This window comes from Aphidius gifuensis, linkage group LG4 (assembly GCF_014905175.1).
Source record: "Aphidius gifuensis isolate YNYX2018 linkage group LG4, ASM1490517v1, whole genome shotgun sequence".
Taxonomy (NCBI): domain Eukaryota; kingdom Metazoa; phylum Arthropoda; class Insecta; order Hymenoptera; family Braconidae; genus Aphidius; species Aphidius gifuensis.
Window position 1 is genome coordinate 16,029,006 of NC_057791.1, and position 20,101 is coordinate 16,049,106.

The window sequence follows — 20,101 nt, forward strand, 5'->3', positions numbered from 1 at the left end:
TTGTTAAACAATATACAAATTGATTTAAATTTCTAGTAATTAATTTTTTTTAACGCTTGATCATACCACCAATGATTTACAATAGAAATCTTTTTGATTATTTTTTAGTTATTCAATGAAAAATATATTTATACTTTTTTAAAATTAAAGTATTTTTTTTTTTTTTGTTAAAAATGTATTATTGTAATTTTATTACCTGATGAATTAATGAATGAAATTTATTTACACTTGTTGTAATTGATAATTTGAGACATCAGTTATCCATTAGTTGTGTTGTTGATAATAAATAAAAATTTTCAATCGTTGAACTGCAGAAGTAATTATTTTTCTATTTTCCAATACTATTGATGTAATTATTGATTACTTTAATTACGGATTAATAATATGTTGTAAGACTATCACGTTGATTTGGTAAATCCAAATTATCAACAGTGATGAGTAAAGTTCGTACACAATTTATAAACTACATTAGTTTTTGTACAAAATAATGCGCAACTTGTTGTTGATGAAGAAAGAGTGAAGGCTGAAAAATATTTAAATTGGAAAGAAGGGGCGAGCTGAAGTATTACTCATGTATGATATTTAATTAATTGTAAATAAATATACTCAAATTTTAAAACTCTCAACAATATAAATAAATGAATAAAATTATTGTCTAAAAGTTTTTTTTTGTTTACTACAAATCAATTAATAAATCATCATTTTTTTTAAATGAAAAAAAAATAACTAATAGTCATAATAATCTGTTGTAAAAATTTAAATAAATAAATTATTTAATTTTACAAATAGTAGGACTAAATTAATATTAAAAAGATGATTTTTTTATGTTTATATTTTATAATATTACTAATCACAAAGATGACAAATTTATCTTATCAGTAAAAAATGCAAAATAATAATTTTAATTACACTTTGAACTGTTGATAATGTCATTGACAAAAAAAAGTTAATATTATGACTAAAATTTATAAATATTATTAAACAATAAAAGGAATGTTTTAAAAATATTGATGAAAAGTTTTTAATAAACAACTTTTCAAGTAATTTAATATTATATTTAATTTTATTTTTAAAAATTTATAATCAAGTGTAATAATTACGAAATTGCACAGTGCTTTTAAATAAATATATTTTAAATTTAAAATATTATAATTTAAATAAATTAATTTTGTACTTGCTGTTATTTTTTTATGGTGAATTAATTATTAATAATTTATTTTATTAAATTTGTGTTATTCATATCTTCTTGTAGTTGAGTTCTATCACGAATTCTTGCACACATTAAACTATATTCTAAAACTCCAATTCTAACACTCATATCTGAAATTTCTGATTTAATTTTTGTTATATTTTTTTTGATATTTATAAGTGGTGCTAGAAAAAAACAATAACAAATATATACACATTTTATTATCAAAAGTAATGATAGAAAAAAAAGGATTGAAGAAATAAATTTTACTTACTTCCATCAGTCATACTGGAACCACGTTCATCCATTTCTTTTTTAATTTGTTCTAATTCTTCAGTTAATTTATTAAGTGTTCTTGTACGTTCAGTAACACCACCAGATACATCTCTATATTTTTCACGAACTTTTGATAATTCTTCTTGAAGACTTCTATATTCAATTAACGATGGCTCAAGTTGTTTATTCAAATAAATTTCACGTGCATGTATTTTTTCTAATGTAATATCAATATCATTATGAAGTTTTTCCAATTGATTTTTTGTATTATCAAAATCTTTTGATATATTTCCTTGATGTTGTTTCATTTGTTCTATATGAGCTCGCCAATCTCTAGAATCTATTTTAATTCATAATTATAATAAATCAATGACAAAATGATAATTAAATTACCTGTTTTAATGGTAACTTTTAACTGAGGAATAACACGTTCTAATTCAATTTTCCATTCTTCAGCATCTGTTTGTGATTCTAATATATTATCAGCTTTTTGAATATTATCCTGCAATCATTAATAATCAATTAATTTAATTGTCATCTTTCAGGTAATAGTAGTATTTTTTTTTCTTTACCACAAAGTCACTGTGATTTTTAATAATGTCATCAATGTGTATGATATTATCATCATCATCATTATCATAATTAGCCATCATTTCTTCTTCAACTTTTTCCAATACTAACTCAGCATCATCATCTTCAATTTCTGATTCTTCATTTGAATCATTAACTGTTATTTCTGGTCTAAAAAAAAACGAAATTCTACGTTAATATCTAATAAAGAAAAATGTATAATTAAGAGATTATTTTTACAAACTTTTGCCATTTAAAATTTGATGCTTTTATTGCTTGATCAGCAAGACAATCAAGTACATAAATTGCATGTTCTCCAACACCTTGTTTTAATTTATTTGGTGGAAATTCAATTAATGTACCAGAACTTCTTAGATAATCTAATATTGATGATATTGTTGAATTTGGATCATCTGATTCTTGTGGTTGTTCAAATTTTTTACCAGATTTTCTAATTAACCAAGCAGCCAATGATGTAAAACAAAAAAATTGTTCACCAGGATTCTTTGGAACAAGAAAATAATGTCTAAAAAAATTTATTAAAATTATTATTATATTTTTAATTAATATTTCAAGTTATATTTTACCTGTTAATGGGTTTCATTTTAAGTTCTTGAACAAAATCATTGTCATAGTCTAGGATTTTAAGTTTTTCCATAAGATCTTCCATCAATATATTAACAGTAAATGATGCAGAAGGAGCTTGTACATCATCAATTATGATTTTTGGAGCTTCACGAAACATACTGTTAATTTTTTATTATAAATTTGTTTAACTGAAATTGTAATAGTACTAATAATTATTATAGATAATGTAAAATTTAATAAAATAATTTAGGTAGATTAACAGTTGCTAAAGACAGGTAACAAGTAACAACGTAAACAAAACATTGTGTACAGTAAAATTAACCAAAAGTATTGATGAGAAAACTTTCATCAAAAACACTGCGAAATGCGTAATAATTTTTGGTGTGTAAATGCACCTTTACTCAAATGGCGGTCATAATTTTATAATAATAAATATGTATAAATATAAAAATTTAAAATAAAGAACACAAATTTTTATTATTTAAACAAATTAATGATATTTTATTATTATAAAAATTTAAACTATATGAATTAAATTACATAAGCACCTTGATGTACCAGACACAAAGTGATTTTATATAAAATATGACTGTTTTTTTTTTTTTTTTTTAAAGCAAAAAACAATGAATATCCTTTACTTTATTTTATGGCATAAACAAATCAAGAACGCATATAAACACTTCAGGATATTGTTTTTTGTAAACTTGAAATGTTTCATTTGACATCACAGCTCGTAAATTTGTTTTCATAAATTCTAAACATTTTTCTTTTAATTTTTTAAGTTGATATCTATCAGAACAAACAAGCATACTTGCAGCATTATCAACATTTATCGTTTTACAAATTACTTCTTCACAAATATTTTTAAGACAATCCATCTGATATTTTTCAGCAACAACAAGTAGTTCCATTGGCATTTTATCAACATTTGGTGATTCATCAGTATAAATATAATGTAAAAATTCTTCAAAAACATTTTCTTCAATATCTTCAATGACAACTTCATTTTTTTCATTTTCTTTGAATTCTTCATGATTAAACATTGCAGCAAAAACAGGACTACGTGCTCCAAGAATTCCTTTGATTGCACGAAATGATCTTTGACCCACTTTAATCGTAACATCACTTAATTGTTCATTTAACAAAATTTTTTTCAAGTCCGTTGTTAATCGTGATGATGCAATTTTTGTATCATCAATATTTATTTTTTTTTTTGACATTGATATTGTTATACAAATTTTAAGTTCATCATTTTGTAAATATCTAGAACTCGAATCTAACAAGTTAGATGTTTGAATATAATTAGGCCATGAAGTTGTTTCTGGACATTTCGTAAAAACGAATTTATGATCTGATTCATTCCTTTTATTAATCGATATGCTGCAGTGTGTTGATAGTTCAGATATATTTTTTAACGTTTGAAGTTGAAGATCAACTGACATGTACTTAGAATCTTGCCAATTGTCAAAATCTGGATGCAGCTTTACAATCCATTGATCATGAAAGTTTGAGTACTTTGAGGAAAAACTTGGTGATGTGATTTTACCAACAGTCCAAAGTTGGACAAAATTTTTAATTGTCCAGTCATATTGGAATTCACATGTTTCCATACCACTTACATAGTCTTGTTTTGACATTATAAGTTTAACAGAATCCTGAGGTCCACCAAGTATCGACATGATTCAATGTGATTTAACAAAGTAATCAACCTGGAAAAATGCAAATTTTATTTTATTTTTCAGAAAATTATTTGTTGTTTATTGATGTAAAATAGCCTGAATCCCACTCACACATGCATACTTACAAAATTATTAAAACCTGGTGAATGGTGATGCTCTCGATGATGGTTAAGTTAACAGTTTTGGTTGATCAGACCAAAGGTTAATTGATAAATTTTTGGTTATTAAGTCTACAATAGTTGACAATTATCTAGATGATAATACACGAATGGATGTAAATCAAAAAGACGCCGTTGCCTTGTACTTGATGATCAAATTGTTGTGGCTGTTTGTTAATTGTTAATTGTTATAAACAAAACAAAACAAAATTTATTATCTACATCAAATGTATAGTAGTGTGAGTGAGCTTCCGACGTGTTTCGACGCATTCCGATGTTTTCCGATCGCCCCACTCTCTTGTCACATGCGCGCGTCGTTTTGGTAGACCTCCATCGGGCTCCATGGACACAATCAACAAGTCTCTCTCAAAAATAACAATAATTAAAATATAAATAAATATAATATTTACATCTAATAGCAATGTTTAAATATTTTAATTTACAATACCTATATCAGTTTATTTTTTAACAACTAAAAATACTATCAATTAGTTTAACAAAAAAAGTTATTAATTATGGAAACTTCAGCTGATGTAAGTGCCAAAATTTAATCAAAACAATAAGTGTATTTTTATTAATAAATAAATTATTTATTTCTAGTATACTTACAATGATATTCTGAATGATGAACGTTACAAAAAATTAGAAAGACATTTGAAAAAAATAGTTATGAGAAATTCAGAAATACCGGATCAACGTAAAATTGATACTCCAGATTATGATATGTGTTTATCAAGTATACATGGTGATCAAATGGACACAAGTTATGCAGGATCATCATCAATATCTCATAAACTTGGAAGTGAAGTAATTGCCTCAAGTAGTAATATAAAAAATTTTCAACAAAAAAGATTAAAAAATAATTATCCATCTTCATTAAAAACAACAGTAATTAATCAAATTGAACCAAGTGAATGTGAATTAATGCCACCACCAAAATCAGTTAATGTATTAGCTCATTCATCACGTAAAAATTCACCAGTAAAATCAAAAAACACAATAAGCTCAAATGTAAATATTATTCCACAAAATACAATAAATGTATCACCAAAAAAACCAACTTTACCACCACAAATTGAAATGAAAAAGCCACATGTTAAAAATCATAACAAGTCAATAAATAATTTAGAACCAGATAGAATATTTACAAAATGGAAAGTAATATTAAATGACCAAGGACAATTAGTAATAAAAGGTACATTAGAATGTGGTAAAATTGCAAAAAGTAAACCAGTACTACAAAGATTAACATCAAATATTGTTAAAAGTATATTTAAAAATATATATTTATTAAAAGGAATAATATATGATGAAAAAAATGAATTACCAGAATTTATACGTGGTAAATTTTACAATGGTTTTCCAGATGATTGGGAAAATGTACATCAATTATGGAAAAATTATAATGCTAGTCGTCATTTAAATCGTACATTTCGTTGGCCAACACCAGTATCTGATACTGATGATGATATTACAAGTGAAATAACTGATGTTACAGAATATCAATCAGCTGTATTTAATAATGACAATAATAAAAAATACAATGATGATGATGATGATAAAAACGTAACAGCTGAAAGTATCATTGAAACATCAGAGACAATTAAACAAACATCTTTACAAAATGATAATAAACCAATGAATCAGAGTAAATGTTGTTGTTGTTGTTCTGCAAAATCAGTTAGTCCTCATGACACATCATCACCAATGAATATTAAAAAAAATGATCATAATAATACAATTGATAATTTTATGGAAACATTAAAAGATGTTAATCGTAAAAATTCACCGAAAAAAAGTAATACTTGTCTGACTGATATTATTCGTGAAGATGGATTAACAAAAATATTAGAAAATTTATCACGTGAAAATTATTCCATTGAGTATATTGATAAAATAATACAAATGTTTGATGCATTAAAGTTTTTTGTTTCTCATCAACAGTCTGATGATAATGGTGCAAAACAAAATCAGCATGATGATAAAACTAAACAATTAGAAAATATTAAAAATTCAAGTTTTGTTGATAATGATGATGATAGTAAATTATATTGTATAATTAAAAAATCAGTTGATAAACAAAAAAATCATTATGAAAGTTCAGATTCAACTAAGGATAGTTCATCAGATGATAATCGAAAAGATAAACAATTAAATAAATATTTACAAAGTCGTAAATTATCAAGAAGAGTTCGATATTCAATGAGAAAAAATATTCATAATATTCAGAGTAATAGAAATAAATTATATCATTTATCACATCAAGGTAAATTTATTCAGCAAAAAAAATTAACAAAAGATTCATCATTTACTGAAAGTTACAAGAATTTTACTAAAAGTCAAGAAAAAAAATCATCAAGGTATATTGATACAGATGTTAGTATCACTGAAGATGAAAAAAAAAGTCAAGGTGATTATAACAACAGCTATGAAGAAAATAGATTTATTAATAAACAAAAATCTTCATCAATTAATATGGTAAAAAATCAATCAAGCAAGATACATTATTTAAATACTTGTGGAAATAAAAATAACAATTCAAGTTCTTCTTTTATTGATCAAGAATTTGAAAAGGTTTGTCATCAGAATAATATTGATGAAATACATTCACATTCACATGATTCTAATCAAAAAAATATAAAAACTAAACAAATTGTTGAACGTCATATGGAAAATATAAAATCAATTGAAAATAATTCATCGGAAATGATTAATCAACAAAAACTAGTCGATAAAATACCAGTAATTTTAGATAATGATAAAGAAAATTGTTTAAAAAATAATTTTTCTCATCAAAAGAAAGGATCAGAAGAAATAAAAAATATGAAAAAACCAGCTATCGTTGATGTTCAAGATAGTCCAATGAATTTAAAAATATTAACAACAAAAAATTTACCAGTTAATATTAACGATAAAATAATTTTAAATAAAACAACAAAAAATTTAATAATTGCAAAAGAAAATAATAATCCAAAAATACAAGAGACAACAGTAAAAAATAATAAAGATAATATAAATTTATCAAATAATGAAAATAAAAAATTTGGATCACAATTAAATCCTAAAAAATTAAATAACTGGATACCAAAATTACAAAAAAAAAATGATGGTACATATGGTTTAATATTTGAGGGTAAATTATTAAATGAAGTTAATCATATTGTTAATAGAAAATTTACAACTGAATTATTATATAAAAGAATAAATCGTATATTAATTGTAACAATTGATAATAATTATTATGAACTTGTTGGTGAATTTAATAATACAAAACATCAAATACCAAAATCAATACAAAAATATTTTCTTCGTGGTTGTCCACGTATTGTATCAAAAATATGTGAAAAATGGATAACAGAACAACAAATAACAAATGATACAAATATTGATATTAAAAATCCACCAAAATCATCAAGTGGACGTATTATTTATCCACAATTATCATACTGGCAAGGACAAAAATTAAGTGTCATTGATAATAAACCAGTTTATAGTCCAGGTCATTCACAAGAATCATCATTTGATAATTCTAAAAAAGATAATTCACAAAATTCAACAAAATCCCGTGATACCAGTTCTAAAGATTCATCATTTCCTGGACAAAATAATAATGATAAAATAATGAAAAAAAAATTATCTGAATCAAAAGATAAAATAATTGATACAAATATAGAATTAAATGAACCAAGAAGAGTTACAAGATTAATGAAAAGAAGACGTGTTCATGACGCAAAAACAAAAAATGCTGATACAAGTGAAGATGATGAAACAGTTGATAGAAAAAAAAAAAAAATATCCACTAGACAGATGGAAAATAAATCAGTTGAAGTTCAAAAAAATGTTGATGTTACTGAGCCAATAATTTTAAATCAATCGAAAAATTTTAATGATATTAAAATTACTTATTCATATAAAAAAAATGTGCCTTATAATAATGATTTATCTGATGATGAGACATCCATAATTAACTACAAACAAAAAGCATAAATATGTCTTGAAATTAACGCATAAAATGATGATTAATTATTTACATATTATGCAAGACTCAGGTAACATTATCATGATTACTAGGAGTTCACTACTCTGCTAATTATCAGAATTAAAAAAATCAGTTTACAATGCTTTTTATCATGTCCAATAAGTCAAGGCTAATGAATTTTAAATTACTGAATATTGAAAAAATTTTAAACACGTTAAAATGTATTTTTATTATTAAACTAAGTATAATTATTTTTTATGTAAATTTATCAATAAGTTTTACTTCTAGCTAACCAATATGTATAATTAAATTTATGATAAGTGTGTCAATTAAAATTTCATACATGATTTAATATTTCATTTTTTTTTTTTTTTACAATTAAAATAATTCATTACTCTGTGTTTGTATTTTATTATTATATATAATATATTTATTATTTTACAGTCTCTATCTAAACAAACAAACAAAAAAAGAAAAAATCAAAATCAATCATTAAATACAATGTGAAATAAAATAATAAGAAACATGATGATGAATTAATTAATTTTTATTATTATTTTATTAATATTAATTAGTACTAACTAATAATAATAATTATTAGCTATTAATTAATTAAATTGATTTTATCAACTTTCATCGTACAATGGTGTACCATCACCAGACAATGACATACTTCGAGGACTTGAATTAGTATGAGGTGTACCTCTTGGTGATTTATAAGCTGGTGTACGTGCAGATGGACCAGAGCTTCTTGGTGTTTGTCTACCACTACTAAATTCATGATAACTTCTTGGTGTTTTTCTTGATTCTTCATAACGCGGTGTTGTATTTGATCCACGTGGTGCTGATACTTGACTTGCCCATGCAACTGCAGCTTTTTCCCAGTCTGTATTATCTTGATCATTGGAAGATGATGATTTACCATGATGATGTGAACTACGACGATGACTAGGTGCAGGTGGATGTGCAAATGAATGATTATTTGGTGTTTGTTGACCATAACGTGGTGTTGGTTGAGCATGATGTGGTGTTTGATAAGGTGTCATAAATGGTGTTTGACCAGATGGTGTATATGGTGTTGTTGGTGGATATGCATTACCATAACCACTAGCACCAGTTACAGCACTAGGTGTATGTGGTGGATAATGATGTGGTGTATGATTAGCAACTTGTGATAATGAATGTAACATATGATGTGGTAAATTTTGTGCAACACGATGAATAGCTTCTTCTTGATGATTCATACCACTTGGCATACCTGGTGTTGTATGATATGGTGTTCTTGATGTACTTGGTGTTGCTTGACCAGGTATTGCTTCACGGAAATTTAATTTAAACCAATTAATTAATGCATTAAATGATTTAAATTTTTTAAAACGATACTGAAAATCAGCTGGTGTTACTTGTATATATTCATGTTTAACTTGTACACGTGGTAAATATGATAATAAAAAATTACCAGGTGCTTTTTTTGATGCTGATACAATGTATGGTATACTATTTGGATTATCATGTTTTTGAATTTTTAATATTTCTTCAGCTTTTAATTTATCACCAAGTACATCTGGTTTATAATATTTATAATCAAGTATTTCCATAACATTTGATGCCATTGGATTAATATAATTTGCAATAATTTCATCAAGATCATCAAATTGAATTGATTTAATATACAATCTTTTACCTAATGAAAAATCATTTGGTTTATCTTCTTCTTTAACATCAATATGTTGAAATATTCCATCAGTTACTTTCCATGTTACTGTTAAATGATCAGTACCTTTACGACTTGGACGTATAATAGCATCACCTTGTTTTGTATCTTCATGTTTCATAATTTTTTCAGCTTCTGAATAATCAATATTTTTAAAATAACTATTTGTTATAACTCTTGTAAGATAAGTTTGTGTATTTTTTTTCTTTTTTCCATTTTCATCATATGCTAAATCTTTTTGTTCTTGTTCATTATCATAAAATGGATCTTTTTGTGGACGCCATTCATGATTAACATCCATAAGATCATTACTTTTACTTGTACAATCAACACTAAATCTATCAACTTCAATTTTAATAATACGACAATGTACTGTTTGTCCAATTCTAACACGTTCTTCTGGATCAGTAACATGTTTATCTGATAAATTTTTAATATGTATAAAACCAGATATACCATTATCTAATTTAAGCTTTATACCAATAGCTTTTCCTGGACATGAACCATTATCAAAATGATTCCATACATCAGATAATTCAGAAAAATCTTTTTTAAGACAAAATGGACATTGCCAAAGACCAGTATTATCATTTTTAACTGGTGTTGTTTCATCTAATTGTTCACCTTGTGGTCTTCTTCTACTAATACCAATAACAACAGCCTCAATTCTTTTACCAATGTAAAATGTTTCTGGTGTTTCTTTTGTTAATATATCAAATAATTTTTCTGGACTTGGTGATTGATATGGTGTACGAAGATCTTTATAACGACAATTTAATTCAGATCTAATATCATAAAGTGTAACACATTTATTACCAAAACCTTGACGTTCTAATTCTTCAGCAAATGCATCAAGATCAAGATCTTTTAGTCTTTTTGGTGCATTTAATATTTCTTCTAATGCACCAGCTGCATCTTCATCATTATATTCAAGTGCATCAACAGCCATTTTTCTTGCCCATTCATAAGTTTCAGGATGTACACGTGAACCATCTAATACTTCAACATATGCCTCTGTACTATCACCAAGACTATTTGTATCAATTTTAATAAAACCAGCACAATTTATAAATAATTTTGGACCCATATGACAAAATGTAACTAACTGTGTACGATTTTCAAGACGATGATTTGATTGTTTAAGCATTTTAATAAATGCTGCAGCTTTTCTTGGTCCTAAACCACATACAAATTGTAATAAATTACCAGAATATGATTGTTGTACAGCTTTGTTAATATCAACACCAACTTCATTAACACGATTTACAAATTCAAGATATAAATTTTCTAACAACTCTTCTTTTGCTAAATAATTTTGTAAAGGATGATAACGTAAACATAAAATTTCTTCATCAGGTGTACAAAGTTGTGAAAATTCAACAAGTGGATCTTGTAAACGTCGTGCAAGTGATATTGCTTCACGTAATAATTCTGGATAATCACGAAATTCCGTCATTCCTTTATTACTATTAGCATATACTTTAGCAAGATGATTATCACATATTTCAACTTTAATTGGTGGAAAACCTTCATCTTCAGCAAGTGTTGCAATACATTTTGTTATATCAGCAGCAATCATAAGTGCTTCTCTTGATTCACCACCAATAACAACACCATGTGGTTTTTTATTTGACATAAAATTTCTAATTGATAAAAGATCAGCTTCTTTTAATTTTTTTTCATCTTTTCTAAAGCTATTTTCTCTTTTTAATAAATTTGGAAGTCTTAAATAATCTGTACATTCACCATCTGGTGATATAATACACATAAATGCTGCTTGTGTATAATCTGGTACATATGAAATAGCCATTATTCTTAAACCTTTACTTGTATCCCATTCATCATCATCTAAATCAGGACATTCACATGTATATGGTGCTATTTTAATCCAATTATATAATTTTCTACAACAAGCTTTCATAACTGAATCTTTTGCTTCAGCAATTAATGTTGTTTTTAATTCTTTTTTTAAACTTGGAATAACCATTTCATTTAAAGCTTTTTCAACACTTCCAACTCTTAAATTATTCCAATCTTGTACATTTTTACTAAATTCATCTCTAATATATAATTGTTTTATTTCATTAACATAATTATTACTTGTTAAACCATCAATAATATCACTTAATGTTATTGTTATTAATTTATCTTCTTCAGCAACAGATAATTTTAAAAATTGATCACCAGTTAAATCACGTACTGGTTTATCTCTAAGATATTTCATTGTATATATTGGATGTGCTTCATCAATCATTTTTAATCCAATTTTTGTTGGTTTAACAGATATTTTAGCACGTTCCATATACATTTCTCTAACATTTTTTCTTACAAGTGGCTCACGAGCTAATTGTATTGCAACCATAAGTTGTACAGCTTTAAGAACTTCTTCTGGATTACTAAATGCTGGACCAAGATAATCTTGAGCAACAATAAGTGGCTCAATTGGTTCTTGATCAACTTCATGACGTTGATAATTATCACGTAAATTTTCAGCAAAATGTTCTGGTGTTAAACCAAATTTTTTAGCAAATGAATCAAGACCAGCTTTTCTACATAATATATATGGTCCAGTACGAATTGCTTGTTTTAATGTTTCACCTTGTTCTTCATTATCATCAGCATCAAGAGGATCTTCTGGTGGTGGTTCTTCACCATTTTCTTCAGCTTCTAATATTGCTTGTTGTCTTTTTTGTATTTTTTCTTGTTTTTTTTGTTCTTTTTCTTTTTGTCTTACTGATTCTTGCATTGCTGGAATATCATGACTATAATACAACATAAAATGTTGATGAACATCATTTAATTCTTCATTTGTTTGAACATTTTTTAAACGTTCAATATCATCATCTTTTATAACTCTAATATTATCTGGTAATGGAGCATCAGGATTTTTCATCATTTGATCAAGTTGATAATCTCTCATTTTTTCAAATAATCTTGTTAAATTTTCTTTTCTTTGACGTAACTGACACCATTTTGCATCGTATTTATAAATTTTCCAAAGATCATTTATATTTAAATCAGTAACATATTCTTTTCTATAAAATGAAATAAATGGTACTTCAAAATCTTGATTTCTCATAAAATCAAGTGCTGTTTTAATTTTACCAATTATTTGTGGACCTTTACGATCTCTATCTTTAGCTTCAATATTTAAATGTGAATCTTGATTTGATATTGTTGGTTTTTCAAATGCTTGTTTATATATCCATTCAGATTCTAATTCTAATTCATCTGAATCTTCGTCAACTTTTGTTACAGGCATTGAACGTAATTGCATACGTTCTGGTACATCTTTCATACGTATTTCATTATCTAAATCAGTAAAATGTCCTCTTTTTAAATCACTTGGTTCATAAACATCAAATATACTTTTACGTGATGATTTTTTTTTCGGTTGTTTTTTAGGACGTCTAACACGTTCATGTTCACCATCTTCTTCAATATATTCATCCTCTTCTTCTTCATCAGCTTCTTCGTCATAATCATCTTCACCATATTTGTCAAATTCATCAAAATCAAAATCAACACCAAATATATCTTGAGCTTCTTGTAATGCTGCATCAGCAAATATTGCTTTTTTTTTCTTTCTTCTTTCAGCTATTGGTCTTCCCTCATCATCAACAATAAAATCATCAGCATCTGAATAATCTCCTTCACTTCCATCTTCATCAAATACTTCTGGTTCTTGTCGATGACTACGTACACTTTGACGTTCATCTTCATCACCATCAAAAAGCTCATTTGCAATTGCATCACGATCATCACCATTATGAGCTTCTTCTTCATCATCAGATTCACGATTTTGCATTTTTTTCAAACGCTTAAATCTTTTCTATATAATTTAAAATTTTCAATATTAATAATTTAATAAATATCAAATTGTTATTAGTATCAAAATTTTAATTTAAACTTACCCTTTCAACTGTAAAGCCTAAATTTTCTTCAAGAAGATCATAATCATCATCTTCAAGTCTATCATCATCCTCATCATCATCATCATCACTCTTTTTTCTTTTTTTTGAACCATCAGAAGCATCACTGTCATCTCCTTCACTCTCATCAATTGGTGCATCATCAATTAAATCTTTTAATTCTTCTCGAATTTTATCCTCATCATCTGTTAAAATTAAAAACATGTTAAATTATATCTTCTTGTACTACTATGAATTTTTTTTTAAATAATAATAATTTACCATCTTCCTCTTCTTCACTTTCATCCATTATTTTTGATTTTTTAATTTTTTTAGAATTAAATTCGTGTTCATCCTGAAATTTCGATTGAAAAAAATCATGTTATTTAATTTTCTGTTTTTTGTAGGTAATTTATTGTCAAAAAAATTATCAAAATACTAACCTCACTCTCTTCAGCTTCATGATCTACAAAATCCATTTTTATAAATTAAAAAATTTTCTTTTAAAGTTAATGAGCTACTTAGGACAACTTTACAAAATGATATGTAAAATTAACGATTAATCAACAAAAACAGAGTCTTTTTTTTTTTTTGAGGAAATAAAAATATTACTCAACAAAGTATTTGTAATATATTTTTGGTGATTAAATATACACCAACACTTGAACAATTTAATAATTAAATAATTATATATTTTAAGCTTGTAAATAATTATGTCTACACGCTATACACAAGCACGCACATAACCTCAAAAAATCACCGACAATCAAAATTAATTTATAATAGCGTTCTATCAAAAATTACAACGTGAATATTTAATTTACAATATTTTTTAACAAACTAATACTAAATAAATTAGTAATAAATAAAAGAATATGTATAACTTAATAAATAATGAGCAAAAAAATAAAATTCAGTTGTCCAAACAGTCCTAGATGCACTGAACTAATTTTAGTGTAATTCACTAAGTCAAAAAAAAAGAGTTTTAGAAAAGTAAAGTTCTACGTTCTATTGACTCTTAATTTTTTTTAACTGGTTTTGGTAAAATACACTTTATCACTTATTTTAGAGCTCATTGAGCCTTGGAGCAATTGTAAACTGCAACAAACTGCAAGTCAAACTGGAGGCTTGCAGAAACTGACACAAACTGACATGACAGTTACAGAATGCGCTAAACATGAAACATAAATATTGTTGATGCGCAGATTCAATTCAGTATTATTTACACCACCAAATAATAATAAAATGATTTGTTTAATTTGTTTAAATGTCCTAAAAATTAACAGCTTTATTAATTAATCAATTATAACAGAAAAGAATGAATAAACATTGTTTAATTTCATTTTTATTTTAGCAGGTAATGAAGTTTGTTTACACTAAAATATATAGGCGATTTACACTGTCAAATATTGTTGTTTACCAGTTGTTTACTGTCATTTAACTGTTTACATATTACGTGTATAATATTCGGTCTGGCACACCTTGATTATTATTAATAAAATTAATTAATTGTTAATAAAATTAATTACAACAATGACAGCATACAAATGTGTTCAATTATCATCAGGATTCAATATGCCAATGGTTGGCTGTAAGAACAATTTTATTTCAAGAATAAAAAATCAGTTTCAATGGACAATTAACAATTTTTTTTTTTCTTTACAGTGGGTACTTTTCAGATCACTGGTGTTAATCGAATTCAACAAGTTATTGATGATGCCATACGTGTTGGCTACAGATCTATAGGTATTAACTAGTTTAAAAATATTATTCAATTAATCATCTTTATAAAAACCAATATTTATACGTTTTTATTTGTTTTAATAATAAAATTAGATACTGCTGAAGTTTACCGTAATGAAGAAGATATAGGTTTTGTATTGAATCAAGTGTTGAATAAATATAATTTAACAAGAGGTGATATATTTCTTACAACAAAACTATGTAAGTAAATTTAAAAATAACAATATCATCTGTTTAATTTCAAATAAAATTATAATTTTTTAATTTTTTTAACAGCACCAAGTTCACATGGTGATCCAGATAAAATTATAAATTCTGTTTATACATCATTGAGAGCTCTTGGTACATCTTACATTGATCTTTACTTGATACATTGGCCTGGAGCATCAAGAATTCCAGAATCTGCTAGTAAAAACATTGAATTACGTACGACAACATGGCAGACACTTGTTGAATTAAAAAATAAAGGTGTTATTAGATCAATTGGAGTATCAAATTACAATATTCGTCACTTGGAACAGTTACTTAAAAATTGTGGAGGTGTTAGACCAGCTGTTAATCAAGTAATATCACCAAATAAATTACAAAGCTTGTTGTTTATATTTTTTATACATAGTATTTAATTATCTTTTTCATTTGATTCAGGTTGAATGTCATCCTCACTATCGTCAAGCTGAGCTAATTGATTTTTGTAAAAAAGAAAATATTCATGTTCAAGCATATTCATCACTTGGAACAAGCACAAATGTTTCATTGATAAAAGAACCACGAGTTTGTCAAATTGCTAAAGAACTTGATGTATCACCAGCTAGAGTTTTATTAAAGTGGGCATTACAACAAGATATTAGTGTCATTCCAAAAGCAAGTCAAACTTCTCACATTGAGGATAATTTTAATTTGGATTTTAAACTTAGTGATGAACATATGACAAGATTGTCTGATTTATCACAAAAAAAATACGCCTGGAATCCTGATAATGTTATTTAAAATATTGTCATTTACATTTTAACATTTATAAAATATAAAAAATGAATAACTTTGAAGACACAATAGCACAATTGTGCTTGAACAAATATCATTCATTAAAAAAAACTGGCAAACCAATTGCAACAGAATGGACTGTATTATCAGGAATTGTTATGAAAAATAATGATAATAATTTAAAAGTTATTGCACTTGCAACTGGTACAAAATGTCTAGGAATTAATGAATTAATTGATAATAAAATTAACATTGGTAATAGATTGCATGATTCACATGCTGAAGTGTTAACAAGACGTGCCTTTTTACGTTATTTATACATTGAAATTGAAAAATTATTAAATAATGAAAATAATTTATCTGATATATTCATATTAAATACATATAAAAATATAATTGAATTAAAAAATGGTGTATCATTTCATTTTTATTGTAGTCAAACACCTTGTGGTGATTGTTCAATAATTCCCATTAATTATACTAATTTATTAAATGATGAGGTTGATATTGATGTCAATGGAAGAGAAATAGGCTATCAAGAGACTGAAATAATACAAGATCTACATAGAACTGGTGCAAAATGTATTGTTGATGATAAAATACAAGATCCAAAATTACCTGGTGTTAATTATCATGCTATTGGTCCACTAAGAACAAAACCAGGTCGTGGTGATCCAACATTAAGTCTATCTTGTTCTGATAAATTAGCAAAGTAAGCTTTATATTATTTATAAACAAAAACATTGATATTTTTGTTTGAAAATACTAGTTAATATTTACCTCATCATGCTTCAATTCTAGCCCTTAAATATCCACTTGTTTCAGGACCTCTGACATTTGATAAATCCTGGATTTTAGATTGATCTTAAAGCTAGCTAAATACCTGTTAACTTAAGCCATTATAACATCATTTTTATTAAATATCCCAACTAGTTTTTGTCATCTTGAAGAGCTTTATTGTTTGTAGTTTATAAACAAGCTATTTTATTTTTTATTTCTTTATTGACATTCAATTTTTTATAGATGGAATATTGTTGGTATTCAAGGAGCCTTGTTGTCAATATTAATACCAAAAATAAAACTTGAAACAATTGTCATTGGAGGAAATTGTCCTTTTTCAATTGAATCCATGAATAGAGGTATTTTCAAAAGATTTTCTACTGAAATATCTGCTCCAATAATTTTACAATCAACCTTGGAATTTGAGCATATTAAAAGTGATGAAAGACACCATCCTTGTCCATCTAGCGTTATCTGGTGTCACGTTAAAAATCGGTAACAAATTAATTATAAATACATAGTATCCTCTGATAAATTTAATTGATTAATCATCTATATTTTTTTTAGACATACTGAGGTTGCTGTTGAAGGACGTAAACAAGGTGCAACAAAGAAAAATAAATGTAATTTATTAATAACAAGAAAAGAATTGCTTCATCAATTTTTAAAAATTATTGATAATTCAAATTTAAAAATAATTGATATTCCTAAACACCCAAAAATATTAACATACTATGATTATAAACAATTGTCAATTGATTATCAAAAAACATGGAAAGAATGTAAGCAAAGATATTTTGAAAATTGGCCATCAAAACCAATTGATCTCCAACAGTTTTTATTATAAAATATATACAGGAAAAAAAAAAGGATATATAAATAAATACAAGAGAAATTATAAGACTCGTCTGCTGAAATTATTGTATCCAATACCCATGCAAGCTAAATGAACTTGTTCAAGAACAATGTCTTCATCCTCTGGGTCTTTTGCTGGATCCAATTTAAAAACAACTCCCATGAAATCTCTTAAATCTCTCAAAAATTGAATACTAAAAAATAAACAATTATTAGTTGATAAATTATTTAAATAATAATGTGTTTATGTTGTTCATAATAATTGATACTTACGTTGATTGAGTAAGTGGTCCACTTAAAACTTTTGATACATTTTTTTGTCCCAAAGCCATGAATAATGCAGTCATTGGTTGAAAAATAGAATCAATACATCCACCTCTGTGAATTTCCTCAAGAAGATTATACGCAGCTTGTTCTCCAAGATATTCTGCAGTCATCTCTTCTGAAATTGAATTTGAATCCATTGGTGGACAACATGCTTCACTAGTGTAATATGCTCTAGTTTTATTTTCTATATCTTTTGATTCTCCTTGTACTCCTGTTGTTACTGCAGTAAGACTAATTCCATATCCTTTTAAAAATAACAAAAACAATTAATAAATAGAAAAAACAAAAAAAAAGATAATATTATTTACCTGGTGAGTTTCCACCCAATTTTCCTTGACAACCATCAGTACGCAAATAAACATCATTAGTAAAATTATTCAAAACACGTTTTGCTGCTTTGTACATACGAGTAGCAATATCTGGTGATACATTCATGCTACATGATACACCTCTTATTTCTTTAACTGGTCCACATTTTTCAAATTGTATTGTTCTAAGACCACGATTAACTGGACATTTAAAATGTACTTCACCACCACCTTTTGGTAAAGCACCACGTTTTTTAATAGTTAAATCAAGATCACAATCACCAATGATAAATTTTTTTAATATTGGTAAACCAGAACTTTTAATTCTATCAACTGATGGATCAATTGTGTTATTTGTAACACCACGTAATTTAATATCAATTGGATGTTTACAAAATGGTGCTAATATCATAACAGCTTCTAAATAATATCCAATACCACGTTGTAAACTACAATCATGTTCTAATTCACCACCAATAAGTAAACCAGGTGTATAACTCAACACTGTTCCAGTGTCATTGAGCTCAAATTGACTGCCATTTGTCAATTTGTCCAGTAGTCTAATCAAACTAACCTCATGTTCTATTTTGTAAATAAATAAAAAATTCAATTAATATAATATACAACAGATATTAAAATACTTTTTATAAATAATCATATGCTTTACCTTTCGCACCTGGTTCATCATGGTTTATCCGAATGTTCGTAATCGTCACTGGTTTACCAGACAATGTTGAAAGAAGTAGACGATGCTTCATATAATTACAACCTCGATAACTTAATGTATTTTTTTTCAATTTGGAAGGCATTATTTAATATTATTTAATAGCAATTTAACAATCAGTCAAGTTTTAAAAATCAAAGTATAAATAATTAATAATTATAACCAAAAAAAAAAAACATGCACTCAGCGTGGGATAGTAATTTAGTTAGTAAACTTGCCACCATGTTGTTTTTTTTTTTTGGTCCGCCATTAAATTTTTATGGAGAGAGAGAGAGAGAGTGCAAAGAAGAGGGAGTTTTAAAACTGTTAAAATTTCTCC

The 20,101-nt window shown here is 26.2% G+C and overlaps 7 protein-coding genes across 9 annotated transcripts; 3 read left to right on the forward strand and 4 right to left on the reverse strand.

Annotated features, from left to right (window-relative positions):
• Positions 1-1,137: 1,137 nt before the first annotated feature.
• LOC122855239 (intraflagellar transport protein 57 homolog) lies at positions 1,138-3,019 on the reverse strand. Its single transcript, XM_044156454.1, has 6 exons — positions 2,623-3,019; positions 2,280-2,561; positions 2,038-2,206; positions 1,859-1,967; positions 1,464-1,805; positions 1,138-1,374 (listed from the first exon to the last, which is right to left on the reverse strand). Exons 1-6 carry the CDS (start codon positions 2,778-2,780, stop codon positions 1,214-1,216), a joined length of 1,221 nt encoding a protein of 406 aa, XP_044012389.1. The 5' UTR covers positions 2,781-3,019; the 3' UTR covers positions 1,138-1,213.
• A 65-nt stretch (positions 3,020-3,084) lies between these two features.
• On the reverse strand, positions 3,085-4,683 carry LOC122855240 (speckle-type POZ protein-like). The gene is made up of 2 exons (XM_044156455.1): positions 4,428-4,683; positions 3,085-4,332 (listed from the first exon to the last, which is right to left on the reverse strand). The coding sequence occupies exon 2, from the start codon at positions 4,300-4,302 to the stop codon at positions 3,268-3,270; it is 1,035 nt and encodes a 344-aa protein (XP_044012390.1). The 5' UTR covers positions 4,303-4,332; positions 4,428-4,683; the 3' UTR covers positions 3,085-3,267.
• Positions 4,684-4,803: 120 nt separating this feature from the next.
• Positions 4,804-8,663, forward strand: LOC122855242 (protein PFC0760c-like). The gene is made up of 2 exons (XM_044156456.1): positions 4,804-4,993; positions 5,061-8,663. The coding sequence occupies exons 1-2, from the start codon at positions 4,976-4,978 to the stop codon at positions 8,445-8,447; spliced, it is 3,405 nt and encodes a 1,134-aa protein (XP_044012391.1). The 5' UTR covers positions 4,804-4,975; the 3' UTR covers positions 8,448-8,663.
• Positions 8,664-8,969: 306 nt separating this feature from the next.
• Positions 8,970-15,264, reverse strand: LOC122855243 (transcription elongation factor SPT6). Its single transcript, XM_044156457.1, has 4 exons — positions 14,508-15,264; positions 14,347-14,419; positions 14,068-14,270; positions 8,970-13,985 (listed from the first exon to the last, which is right to left on the reverse strand). Exons 1-4 carry the CDS (start codon positions 14,541-14,543, stop codon positions 9,066-9,068), a joined length of 5,232 nt encoding a protein of 1,743 aa, XP_044012392.1. The 5' UTR covers positions 14,544-15,264; the 3' UTR covers positions 8,970-9,065.
• Positions 15,265-15,375: 111 nt separating this feature from the next.
• LOC122855247 (9,11-endoperoxide prostaglandin H2 reductase-like) lies at positions 15,376-17,178 on the forward strand. Of its 2 annotated transcripts, none has more exons than XM_044156463.1 (5): positions 15,376-15,648; positions 15,730-15,810; positions 15,901-16,008; positions 16,084-16,370; positions 16,453-17,178. In XM_044156463.1, the coding sequence occupies exons 1-5, from the start codon at positions 15,612-15,614 to the stop codon at positions 16,792-16,794; spliced, it is 855 nt and encodes a 284-aa protein (XP_044012398.1). In that variant the 5' UTR covers positions 15,376-15,611; the 3' UTR covers positions 16,795-17,178. The 2 variants fall into 2 exon arrangements, with proteins under 2 accessions (XP_044012398.1, XP_044012397.1); XM_044156462.1 differs by having other exon boundaries at positions 15,377-15,655.
• Positions 16,836-18,415, forward strand: LOC122855244 (tRNA-specific adenosine deaminase 1). The gene is made up of 3 exons (XM_044156458.1): positions 16,836-17,500; positions 17,812-18,063; positions 18,136-18,415. Exons 1-3 carry the CDS (start codon positions 16,836-16,838, stop codon positions 18,413-18,415), a joined length of 1,197 nt encoding a protein of 398 aa, XP_044012393.1.
• Positions 18,416-18,463: 48 nt separating this feature from the next.
• LOC122855245 (RNA 3'-terminal phosphate cyclase-like protein) lies at positions 18,464-19,993 on the reverse strand. 2 transcript variants are annotated; one of them, XM_044156461.1, is made up of 4 exons: positions 19,735-19,993; positions 19,059-19,640; positions 18,697-18,994; positions 18,464-18,617 (listed from the first exon to the last, which is right to left on the reverse strand). In XM_044156461.1, exons 1-4 carry the CDS (start codon positions 19,865-19,867, stop codon positions 18,464-18,466), a joined length of 1,167 nt encoding a protein of 388 aa, XP_044012396.1. In that variant the 5' UTR covers positions 19,868-19,993. The 2 variants fall into 2 exon arrangements, with proteins under 2 accessions (XP_044012396.1, XP_044012395.1); XM_044156460.1 differs by having other exon boundaries at positions 19,726-19,993.
• Positions 19,994-20,101: the final 108 nt, after the last annotated feature.